Below are 12,990 nucleotides of genomic sequence, written 5' to 3' on the forward strand. Positions count from 1 at the left end.
CCGCCGGCGGGGCTGCGGCGTCCCCCCGCGATCATGCGACAGGGCGCTGGACCCTTATGCAGCGCCGCACCAGCCGGCCCAGCAGCCCTGGCTCGCCTGCTCTGCGCCGCCCCCGGCAGCGGTAGCAGGGCACGGGGGCGCTGCTTGAGGGAGCAGGAGGCAGGGGTGGCACCGGAAGGAGCTCGAGGGCACCTCACCCTTTTCCAGTGCCCCTCCTTGCAGCACCTGTGGCTCAGGCTCAGCATCAGAGGGCAGAGCAGCAGCAGCACACCTGAGGCAGCACTAGGCAGCTGTGCCCGATGCCCAGAGCAGTGCCAGCAGCTGCAGTGCAGGTGGCAGCAGTGCAGTTCTGGCTATTTTTACACTCTCCCCTCTCCCCAAAGGCAGCAGCCAGTGGGTAGTAAAGGCATGTGGGTGTGGCGGGAGGGAAGAATGTTGCCTCCTTTTCTTGCTGCCGAGTCCAATCAACATGTCATTAAAAAAGGTGACATCTCCCCCTTGCTCTCCATGCTGTTTACCACCCAGGATGCCTCTGCTGGGTGCTGACCGTGAATGTTTCTCCTCTTCCCTTCCAAACAGCTTGAGTGTTAGATCAGCTCTCACTATCCCCCTCCTCTTTCCCATCACAAACCCAGGGGAGAGGCCTTTTCTGAGCAAGAAGTCTGCCTCTCAGGTGCAGCTCCAGTACGCCAGAGGACACTGGCAACATCCCGTCCTTCAGAAGCACAAAACAAGTCATCCCCATGCCAGCATCACTCCCTGAGAGCCAATGCTTCCCCATTGCGAAGGGTTGCTTATGCTTTGCAAAAGAAGAGGCGTGAGGCAGGGGACCTGATGCAGGTTTTTCTGTACATAAGTGTTTTTGACACCACAGCCTGTTGCTTATAATAAAACAGAAATCAGAAAGAGCAGCCAGAATACACACCCAAAGGCAAAATCCCTTGGCTTAAAAAAAGGAGCTGTCTGTTCCCAAGGATGGGGAGGCAGACAGCCAGGGGGTCCAAGGGGTGGGGCTACAACTGCCCTGGCTGGGAAGAAACACAACACAAAGAAAAAAAATTCACCCAACATTCCCACTGCTGGGCAGAGGAGAGCCAGAAAACAGATTGTCCAGTCCTTAGAGTCCTTGTTAGCACCTGTACAATAAAACTGTACCATCTACAAACAGCGGCGCAGCCCTGCTCCGCTCCTGTCGGGGGCAGGCACCTGCCACCTCCAGCCAGCTCTCTCCAGTAGAACTGCTCCTATAAAACAGAAGAAAGGGATGTGTGCAGGGTGGGAATGTAAGGGCGTTTGGTGCAGACACATCACATGGGGAGGACATGGGCCATCTGCGTGTAGGCTACAAGGATAGAAAGTGTCTGGAGTCCCCCCTGCCTTGGGCTTAGGAGCTGCTCAGAATCCTGGGCTGCAGCTGGCTCTTGTAAAGCAGCTCAAGGGAATCCAGAGACAAGTGGCATGAGTGAAACGTATGAACCAGCCTGGGGGGTGGTTGGGGAAGCCTGAAACATGGGGGTGAGGAGGGGAAAGCATGGCTCTCAGCTGGCCTCATTGATGAACGGCCCCAGCAGAAGCCAGCTCCAAAACTGGTGGGGGGAGGGGTGGCAGCCCACAAGACCCATCGCTCAACTTGGTGTCAGTTGTGAGAGCTGGTCCCTTCAAAAGCATGACTTGCCAGGTCTGTAGTCTGGGAGGTATCTGCTCTTAGAAGAGCAGGATCGTCTGGGAGTGTTGGGGGGGGGGGGCTGGGATGGGATCTGAGAAGCCCTCTTCCCATAGCCCAGGGCTCACATCATCACAGTGATACAGACTCAGCAGAAACAAAGAAAACATTACAAATTAAATACTAATTAAATAAATACTATGGAAGACATTGGGAAGGGAAGGGCAGACAGAAAGAGAGATGGTTCCATTGGGCAGGGTGGGTTGGGGCAGGGCTGGGCAGAAGCACCCACTACCACTCACTTCAGTAGAGCCTGTAGCTGGTTATCTAGCCAGAAACCCAGCTAGTACAGCCCAGTGGGTGGGGCCCAGCTGCTTGCCCTAGCTGGAAGGGGCTAGCAGAGAGCTGCATTTGCTGCTGCTGCTCATCACAAAGGGACCCAGGGAAATCCTTGGAGATCAGTGGCATCTCTCCCCATTTACAGCTTAGGCGCCAGAAGGAAAGGAAAATGAATTGGCCAAAGACTCCGAGTCCCTGCTGCTGGCATTGAGAAGGCTGCTTCCCACTGGTCCATATTATTGCCTCATGATGCAGTCTAATGCAGGGAAAGATTCATTCCCCGTCAGCTGCTCCAGGCCTGGTACTCCAACACCGAGCCCAACAGCTGCAGCAGCTCAGGCTCATATCGCACCAGCTCCACTGTCTCTGCAGCGCCCTGAGCAAGTGGCTCTGGGGTCTCCTGCAACTCTTCCTGGGCCAGCACCTGGCTGAGGGACACCTGCCGCTGGAACTCCAGCTTGGGCAGGGTGGCGATTTCAAAGTGCGGGAAGCGAGCCTGAAAGATGCGGGAAGAAAGCTTCAGCCTCTTGAGAACATCAGAGAAGAGAAACCAGTTGCAGGGCCTGTAAGGGCAGGAAGAGACAGGTTAAAAGAACGAATTCCACACCCTCACTTTCAGCCCCGACAATGTCAGGGCCTAGGCTTTCTGGCTTGGAAAGCTAGGCCTGGCCTCAACCCCATGGGTGTAGCCCTCCACAGGTACAAGAAGCCACTAGCTAAGCTACCTGTGTGCAGGTACGCTTTGTAACCAAATACCCTTGGGGCAGTCACATGCCAGCCCATGTCCCATCATGCCTCCCTGCTACAGGCAAACCTAGAGAATCCAAAAAGGAAAAGGGCAAATACCCCAAGTCCCACCTTCCTGGTGCTACCAAAACTGTTCCCTGCTCATCTTCATATCCATATGTCCTCACTCCCTCCTTCACTCCCAGGGTCCAGTACCCACCTCACCCTTCCCCAGAAAGGAGGAGTTCACTGCACACTCCCATGTCACAAAGCTCCTTGGTTTTCATGGAGTTGGGACTTGCTGCTTCTGCATTCACCTGATAAAGAAACTGCAGCCTCCCCGAACAGATCATCTATAACAGGTTCTCTCTCTGTACAAGCCATTGGCAGTACTGGGAAAACACTGCACTGAAAGGATGAAACTTACAAGTCAGAAGCCCAAGATTCTGGTGACCAAATTCCACAGAACAGCTCCCTGCCTGGAGTGCCTCACACACTCCTTCAGCTGCTCAGCAAGCTCTGGGCATTTGGTCCCTGCAGTTAGCCAGAGCCTCCAAGATTCCTCTTTCAGGAGTTGCAGTGTCCCTCCCCAGTGGGCCCTTTTGGTTAATTCTTATTGATGCTCCCTATGAAATCATGAGTGATCAAGAATCCAGAAGCCTGAGACAGCAAATCTTGTTAGCTAGCAGTGGCTGTCCCCAGATTTCATCAGCTTCTCATGGTACTTTCCTTTGCTAACCACTATGCAGGCTGAGGCTCAGTCAAGGCCCTTCCCAAACTGTTACTGACTGTTTTACCCTATATGCATTTGATAAATAATGTCTGAAGCAGTTGCCAAAGATCAGTGGGGCTTGTGCCCTTTGTGGTTTGTTTATGATGCATCAGCAGAGCCTAAAATGTCTCCCTCTTCCCCACGCATGGGTTTTTATTTCTGCTTTCTTTTAAACATGAGCAATTAAGAACTGTTAAGGCAGAACGGCATTAGGATGACAGAAGAATGAGCAAAACAGTAAAGTTACAAAACTTCAGAAACTGAAAGTTGAAAAACTGAAAATGAGGTATTTTTTACTTTTGTAATAATAATGATGATAATAAAAATCACACCATAATTAAACAGGTTTAGAAGCTGGTTTATTCTAATCCTTGCAAACCTCAAGCATGGACACTCAAGCTAAGGCCTTAGGCCTCAGATCAACATCAAGAGTGTCTATACCTGAGGCCTTCAGCATTCAGCTATTTCAGAGCTCAACTCATTCTAGTAATTGATACAACCTGTTGTGTGCAGAAAGGCCTAAAGCAAAGAAAAAAGAACATAAATCCCCCACATTCCAGCCCTTCCTTTACCTTATAAAGTAAGTGGACATCACAGCAGGAGAGGCCTAATTTTTTTTAAATCTCCTTTTCAGGTCAGTGCTAATTAAAAATCAAAGAAAAACAAGCAACAGTTCTACAGCATCTCATTCAGGCACTGCAAATGGATGGAGCCTTGGAGTATCTCATTCCCAGCTTCTGCCCCAATCTGGGGTCCAAAATGAGTGTGCTGCATGTGTCAGATTTACTTGCATCCAAACTTCCAATATCAGCTTTTGCAAGTGGAAGTTACACATTAAACGTGGCCACTTGTAAGTGTTCCTGCATCAGCAGTAACCCACAGGGTAATGGCCCACGCAGTGGGATTTGGAGTTGAAGTATTTTTCTACACAACCATCTATCCTATTCATGAATGTATGCCCATTCAAGCAGCTAGGAATGTGTAAGTGTGCAAAGATTTGCATTCTTCTAAGGAGGAGGGAAGAGGAGTGCTCATTTCTACATTCTTAATCTTTCATGTCTTTTTTTCAGTTTAAGCAAAACAGGCCTCCTGCTGGCAGTCAGAGAATGTTTCAGTGGAGTTCTTTTCACCACCACCAATGGGTTGAGAATATCAAAGTGTTCTACATTATGTTGTGATTCTTCAGTCAAGGAGAACTTACTGCTGAACAAGAATTCAGTGGCCTGACTATCTCATTCATCTCAGTGGGGCACAATCACAACCAAAACTTAAAATGATGGCCAACACTCACCTTGTCAGTAAATTTAATATTGATAATTTTAATAGACACCCACCCAGCTAATGTGCTTAGCCCAGTCTCAGACTATCTTTCCCAGTGCTACAAGCTACCATCAATGCTTTCTAGCCATCTCTGATGACTTTGAAGTCCAGTTGTTTGACAAGTGCACAAGTGATGATGAAGAGACTCGAGGACTCATGCTGCAAAATTTTGTCTAGTTTGCCACAGACAGACAGGACCTTGACTATAAAAGATACCTAGTTGCATCTATAACTAAGAAGCCATCACTGACCCCAGAGTTGGTGCTGTCTGTGGTGCACAAGTCCCCTCCACAAACTTTTAGGTGATACATTGGCTGCATTTTACAGAGGGAGAAACAGAAGCTAAGTGTTCAGAGGCCTGGTTTGCACTAGAATGCTTTGCCTCCCCTCCCCCATGGCTACCAATAGGGCAGCTCCAAGTTTACCGTCAGTTCTGGCACTCCCACCAATGGAGCAAGCACTGTGTTTGTAGCTCTGAGTGTAATTAGAATGTGAGGTACTTAAGGAGGAAAAAAAGCAGCAGCCCAGCGTGGTGTCTGCATAATTGTTGCTGGTACAACCACAGTTGGACACAAACAGTGACAAGTGCCACAACAGAGGGAATACCAAGGACAAGTTTCCTGGTGTATGCAAGGTGTATACTGCTGTTTGGCAAAAGTTGAAGACGGAAACTCAAAACCACCGTGAATTTTGGTCTTACTGGCATCATTCATTCTTTTATAAACCCCTGCCTTATTTCCTTTCTAAATCATATAGTGTACACCTTTTGATTCTCTTGTATGGAATTCTTCCATTTCACATGACTGAGCTTTTTCTCTGTTCTTGCCTTGGTTTTTTCAACCTCGACAATGCCCCTCTGGAGAGCAGGGAACCAAACTTAAAGACCCAAACTGGATAAATAAACACAGCCTCTGTGCCAGGGGTGAGCAATTATTTTGGGTGGAGAGCCATTTAACAAGTTCTGGTGAGCTGTTGAGGGCCACACACACACAATCTTTTAGAAGGTATCATTTTAGCAAATTCTGGATAAAAAAACAAATCATATACTATCAAACATCTCTTACAATATATTTTAATTTTATTTCCAAAAATATTTTTGTCCTGATTTATGTTTTTTATAGTAGTGTATATAGAGGTGATTGCATAACAGCTCAAAATAAAATCTTACTCTTGTATATCGTGTGTGGCAAGGTGGGGTTGGTGTGCGGGCAGGTGCTAGGTCCTGGGGGCAGCTGGGGATGGAGAGGCAGGGGGCATGTGCAACAAAGCTTGCCAGGTGGTGCAGGTGCAGTCTGCCCTCTCCCCTTCCATCCAGCCCACAGCTGCCCCCCTGGTACTCTGCATGGGCCTGAGCCCCGCCTGCTCCCACCTGGGGCAGCCTGCACTGTGCTCCTACCCATGCCCACCAACCTCAGTCAGCACACACAGCTTTCCACTGGGATTGCTCCCAGTGTGGGTGCAGCTGCCCAGGTATTGCTTGGCTTCCCCCGCCTCCAGCAGCTCTTCCTCCTTCTCCACCTCCTACGCTGCTCCAGGTGGAGAGGAAGCTGCAGCTGGGCAGATCCTGCCCAAGTGTGCAGAGTGCCAGCTCCAGCTCCCAGCTGCCTTCCACCTGTTTGGGAGCCCACAGGTGGCTGCTCATTGTGCCAAGTGGGCAGAGTGGGTGGAAAGCAGCTGGGAGCAGGAGCCCCAGGTGCTGGGGCTGGAGCCACCTGGCTGCAGCTTCCCCGTCACCTGGAGCAGTGCAGCAGGGGCAGGGGAAGAGCTGCTGGAGGCAGAAGAAACTGAGCAGTACCCATGCAGCTGCAGCCACACGGAGAGCAGCCCTGCCTGGAAGCTGTGTAGTCTAGCCAGGGCTGCAGGACTGATGGGTGTTTGGTGCAGGCTTTCCCAAACAGGAGCAGGCAGGGCTTGGCCCCATATGGAATGTCCCAGGCTGAATCCAATCAGTTGGGTGGGGGGGGAGCTGCTCACCTGTGGGCCAGATCTAGCCCGCAGACCATATTTTGCCCACTCCTGCTCTACAGTAATCTCCACCCAATACTTAAGGATGCCTGAACACTTATTTGCTTCTTTGATTTTGGGTTTACAATGCTGACATTTCCTCACGTCCATTTCCATAATGGAATAGCCCAGTACTATGCACCTTTATGAGACAGTACTTCAGTGGACAGTGCACCAGAATGGAAACCAAAAGACTTGAATTCTATTTCTGGCTCTGCCACTGACACACCAGGGGCAACTCTCCATTCCTCTACCTCCTTATCTGTAAAACAGAGATTAGGCATTTCCCCCAGTCAAGCACTCTGATATCTACAATGAAAAATGCAAAGTAAGTACAGTATATCAGCTATCTCTATTGTGTTTCTATAGTGCTTGCCTTGGCTCTCAGATGCACTCAAGCACGCATCATCCATTGCTCAGTATATGGACATCCCATGTACCCTGCCTACTGTTCTCTCTGCCCCCTTAGAGGGCAGAATGGGGTATTCTTGCCCTCTCAGCTAACCAGCCAGGTGCATGTTCTCTGTTTCACTGACTCCCCCATTTCTCAATTAGATCAACTTCCCCAACCCTGGCTAGAAGGCCAGTGGTTAATATTTTTAAACTTTAGAAAATGGCAGCTCTTAGTTTCCATTCTCTTTTTGAGATAGCAAAGTGATTCTTGTGTTGTAAAGACCTCTGAAAGACCAAAAAGCAGGTCAAAATGGTACCTAAACTATAGATTCCTATTTGAAATCTCTGGGTTTGTCTTGTGAAGCACATGCAAGTGTTTACACACCTAGCAGTACTAATATGGCATAACAATTGCAGCACCCTGGTTGAGAATCTGCTCCACTTGATACATTTCTGCTTCCCAAATTTCTCAGTCTCAGGATCTGCTGTGCAAAGACTTAGTGACACTTACCCTCGGGAAACTGACACTTGGAGGTTGTAGCTGGGAAGCAGAGGCTTGTCTGAGAACTCAAACATGAATGTGTCGGAGTCTTGTTCTTCTTCTTGATCCGAATTTCCAGGAGGATTGAGCAGAAGGTCGCAGCTAATCCCATCCTTTCCCTCTGAAAAAAGCAAAATTGGGTGTTGGCAACCCCCAGGCTTTCACTCTAGCTGACACACATTTCCTTGGGAACTGGTGATGACATGGAGGGAGGGACAGCAAAAACTCCCAGCACCAGGAGTATAATTCAGGGCCCCTGCATAGCAATGCAGGTTGGGCCAGCCATATTCTTACTGCGCTGAGAGCAAAAATAGGCAATAAAACATTTCACATGGTTCCATAAGACTGAGTGGCTTTATCTGCCTGATTATGATTTGGTCACTATGAGATCGATGGAACCTGCATTGTCATAGTTTCATAGTTGGTAGGGTTGGAAGGGACCTGAGCAGAACATCAAGTCCCTCTGTCATGGCAGGAAAGAGTACTGGGGTTCATCCAGCCTCCTTTCAAAGGCCCCCAGGGTAGAAGCCAGCACCACTTCTCTTGGAAGTTGGTTCCAGATTCTAGCCGCCCTGACAGTGAGGTAGCGCCTCCTGACATCTAGCCTGAATCTACCCTTTGCCATGTTATTTCTAGTCACTCCTGGTAGTGCTCGGAGGCACAGGGACTCCCCCAGTGCCTGCTGGTCCCCCCCCACTAGTTTGTAAATGGCCACTAGATCCCCCCTTGGTCTTCTCTTGGGGAGGCTGAACAGGTTCAGGTCCCGTAGCCTCTCCTCATAGGACCTGCCCTGCTGCCCCCAATCATGCGAGTGGCCCTCTCCATGTTGTCCACATCCCCCCTGAAGTGCGGTGCCCAGAACTGGACGCAGTACTCCAGCTGCGGCCTGACCAATGCCGCATAGAGGGGGAGGATCACCTCCTTGGACCTGCTTGAGATGCATCTGTGGATGCATGACAAGGTACGGTTGGCCTTCCTGACCACATCCCCACACTGTCGGCCCATGTTCATCTTGGCATCTATAATGACTATTGAAAACTGTATACTGAAGGACCTACAACTCACTCAGTAGGACATGCCTCAGAAACCCATCTGTGGGCAATGAATGGGGCAACAGGGGCCTCAAGGACTGCTGTATGGCAGCAGAACTACAAATCAGGTGGGGGAAGGCAGAGAAGTCAAGAGAGCTGGACAGATGCTTGCTTAAGCTCCACCTGGCTTAACACACTACTACAGGTCAAACAGAGGAACTGAACACTGGGGGGGAGGAGGGTCTCACACTTCCTTTTACCCCAGCATCTAGGTAAATAATAAGCTGGTTCCCCTTCCCCCGGGCCAGATTAACCCTGCAGTGGGCCCTAGGCAAACACACTCGTGAGCCCCTACTTAATACTGTATATTTATATTACTTTATTTTCACTCAATAATTAAATATATAAAATAAGCACAACTGGGCCCCTTCTTCACTTACGCCCCTAGGCATGTGCCTACTTTGCCTATGTGTTAATTCGGTCCTGCCCTCCCCTCTGCAAGGCAGGCCCAAGACTGTTCGAACTAGGGATGTGAATGGTTAAACAATTAACTGTTTAACCAATATGCCCAGTGATAACCAGTTCTAGCTAACTGGTTATCATTTAGCATGGGGTGGGGTGCAGTTCAGCAAGGTAAAGGTGGGGAGGGAAGCCACATAGTGCCCCAACAGGAACCAGAAGGTGGCAGGACAGGTGAGAGGGAGGAGGAGCGAGGATGAGGGGGAACTAGTATCTATAACTAGGCTCTGTGAACCCCAGCCTCCCCACCACCTGCCACAAAGCCTGGCAGGGTAAGGTGGAGGTAAGGGGGTGCAGGATGGTTCCCTGGGGCCTGCAGCTCAGCCCCATAGTGCACCCTGTCCCAGACCACTATACCTTGCTCATTGTGAGCTGGAGCCCTGGAGAGCTGTCTGGGGAGCCACCAACCCCACCACACCTCAGAGGGCTTGAAACACCCTGCTGGAGCCAGGCAGAACAGCCCCACATGGGCCAAACTGTGGGTTGCCGTACTGATTAATCATTTGACCATTGTAGTAACAACTGGTTAAACAGATATTTTTTAAATTGGTATTTACATCCCTAATTCAAAGCAATAATCTCTTCTATCCAGAGCCTATCCTCTCCAGACTCAGGAAGGTCAGGTCCACCAGATTCCAGCTAAGCTTCTTGTCCAGTTCCATATCTCGGGTGCAGGGGCTGGTTTGTTTCAGACTGCTGGATACTCTGCATGCAGAGCTCCATTGGCAACTCCATTCTGTGGTTCAGTTTTGAATGGTTCCTTACCTTACAGGTTTTTCAAGATGTTTTTTCTACATGGACCCCACTCTTGGTACCTATGTCTCACATAAACATTTGGCTAGCAGTGACCATAATAGCCACATATATACCCAAGCCTACCCCCTCCAATGACTCTCCTAAAGGCAAAAAGGACCTGTTGGCAGGAAGCATCACTAAGGTGCTTTACCACCTGTTACATTAAAGCAGAGGTGGGCAAAATACAGCCCTTGGGCCAGATTCAGCCAGCCAACCTATTCTATCCAGCCTGCAGGGCCCCTCCAAAAAACAATTATTACCAGCCCACAGCTGCCCTTCTGAAAGCCAGCAGGAGGCAGGCTTTCAGAGGTCATGTGCCACTGAACCAGGCAGGCTCTGTGCAGCACTCCTGCTGGGAGCCCCATTTGGAAGCACCAGATGTGGTGGCAGGTGACTGGCCAGCTAGTAAGTGGACAGGGAGCTCCTACCTGCAAGAAGGAGGGGTGGTGTAGGGTTTGTGGGTGGGTGTAGAAGTTGGTGGGGGTGGGACCCCTGCTACAAGCTCCCCCTCTCCCCCCCACATCATGGTGCAGTTCCCACCAGCAGCAGCAGGCTGTAGGCCCTCACAGCGTTCATAGCCCATGGCAGGCAGTCTCCTGGCAGCGCGTGGTTAGGCTGAATCCCAGGTGCTGCAGGTGGCCGGACAGAGCTGGCCCAACCTGCTGGCACATGCCTTCAAACCAGACCAGGCTGGCTCTCTGCCAGCACGTGCAGTTTGCTGCACTACAGGTGGGAGCTCCACAATCATCAGGCCAGGCTGCCTCCATGACTCCATGTGGGGCTTCTAGCACTCCAGCAGGGAGCCACATATGGAGTTACAGAGTCCACCTGGCCTGATGGCGTGTAGACTGTACGCCACAGGGAGTCATGCACCATCAGGCCGGGCCAAAACGGCTCCATGCTGCCACATGCACTTCTGGGGCTCCAGCTGTAGCTGCATGCCACCAAGGGGCTCTGCCTGTGCACCATGGGGGAGGTGTGGAGGAAGTGTAGTGGGGCCTACACACCCCACACTCACCCACACACACTCCCACACCCCCCACAAATTCCACCCCTTCACAGTACCCCCACAAACCCTACCCCCCAGAGCCGCCCAAGGGTACAGCAAATTGGGGCGACTGCCCCAGGCCCCATGCTTTAGGGGGGCTCTGCAGAGCCAGGCAGAGCAGCTGCAGCCCCGGCCCCTCCCATGGGGCCCACCTGGAGCTGGCAGCTCAGCCCTGCACCACAGAAGAAGCACAGAGACCCCCCACTCCTTTCGCCGGGGTACCGAGGCCTGCACAGTGTTAAGGGGATACAAATAATCTGCTGCATAGTTCTGTCCTGGTGAGGTAATACAAGGTAACATTTAAAGCAAGCAAAGTGTGGAATTCAGAGTCTGCCAAGAATGAGTGAAGTTTTGGTAATCATATAAAACAATTAAGTGAAAATCTGATACTACTTTAGGAAAAAAAATTAGGATAGAGAAGAAGAGTGCCTGTTCTTACAGAAGGTGGTGTGATACTGTCATTGGTGCTTGGATTTCTCTCTCTCTGGAGATGATAGCCATCAAAAATGCTAGTTAGCAATTTAAAAGAATACAATAGAATGGCAATATTCAAGTCCCCAGGACAGAAAACAATCCCTAAAAGACAGAAAAACATGTTGCACCTTCAAAAGTGCTTACTGTAGAATTAAAAAAAAAAAATCACATGGAGGATTGTCAGGCAGAGTTGTTCCTAGGTGAACCTTCACAGAACTATCTGAGGGACCTGGATGTTCAGTAATAAACGGGTAATACAGGCTAACAAGAATAGATGCATTTTCATGGTGAATATTATGGCAAAATGCCCTTAGTAAAACCAGTTTCTACTTAGTCCTGTATGTTGTTGTAGGTTTCCAGCTTAGAATAGATATTGTTCTGTAATACAGGACATTTTCATCTCCCAGGCTCAGCCAGCCACTATCGAAGCTGTGAAATGCAGAAATGCTGGAACCATATATGGAAACAGACCTTGATCCTCCAATTCAACATTCAGAATGACTGGGAGCTTGAAAAACTGCTAAACAGGTAGGTGTACTGCCTCTGTGTACTAAACCATCACATCCATGCCAGATTTTCTTCCTAAAGAAGCTCAGTATTAGCAGGACAGTGAGTAAAAGCCAGTCTGAATTCCTACAAACTGTACAACTGTTAGTATGATCTGATGCTGAACACATCATTCCAATCCCCCTTAAAAGGCATGAGGGGAACCGCTCCTTCTTGTTCATTTAAGTAGTGTGTTGCTGTCAAAACTGTAGTATTGAAATTGTTGCTAAAGGTACTGGACATAGTGAAATCACAGCTGGAAGCCTGGATTCCAGTATCAAGGGAGATATAGAAGCTATTGACAAAGGTAAAATCAAACAGGAGATTCCAGTTCTGATGTTACTGTTGTCTCCAGATACGCTGGAAGTAGCGGGTGCCAAAAGAATCAGTACTGGATTAGAAACTGTTACGATCTCCACCCTAGAGTTCTAAGGGAATTGGCCGAGGTCATTGCAGGACCCCTGGCACAGCTTTATGAGCACTCATGGTGCTCTGGTGTGGTGCCAGAGGACTGGAAGAGGGCCAGCGTGGTTCCCATCTTCAAAAAAGGGAAGGAGGAGGACCCGGGAAACTAAAGGCCAGTTAATCTTACCTCGATCCTAGGCAAGCTGTTTGAGAAAATTATTCTGGTACACATCCATAAGGGGCCAGCAGGGGACTGCATGCTTAGGGGCAACCAAAACGGGTTCATCAGCGCAGGTCCTGTCAGACCAACCTGGTGGCCTTTTACGATCAGATCACCAGATCATTAGACGCAGGGGTAGCAGTGGATATAATCTTCCTGGAATTCCGGAAGGCTTTCGACACTGTCTCTCACCC

The 12,990-nt window shown here is 49.8% G+C and overlaps 1 protein-coding gene across 1 annotated transcript in view; it reads right to left on the bottom strand.

The window, feature by feature from the left end:
* Positions 1 to 830: 830 nt before the first annotated feature.
* Positions 831 to 12,990, bottom strand: part of BCORL1 (BCL6 corepressor-like 1) — a 41,650-nt gene continuing 29,490 nt past the window's right edge. The window contains exons 12-13 of the mRNA XM_019536275.1: positions 7,729 to 7,879; positions 831 to 2,565 (exon numbers count right to left, since the gene is read on the bottom strand). Coding sequence (XP_019391820.1) covers positions 2,286 to 2,565; positions 7,729 to 7,879 — 431 coding nt within the window. The 3' untranslated portion in view covers positions 831 to 2,285. The remainder of the gene's footprint in view (positions 2,566 to 7,728; positions 7,880 to 12,990) is intronic.

This window comes from Crocodylus porosus, unplaced genomic scaffold (assembly GCF_001723895.1).
Source record: "Crocodylus porosus isolate Cpor-Errol unplaced genomic scaffold, CroPor_comp1, whole genome shotgun sequence".
NCBI classification, from domain to species: domain Eukaryota; kingdom Metazoa; phylum Chordata; order Crocodylia; family Crocodylidae; genus Crocodylus; species Crocodylus porosus.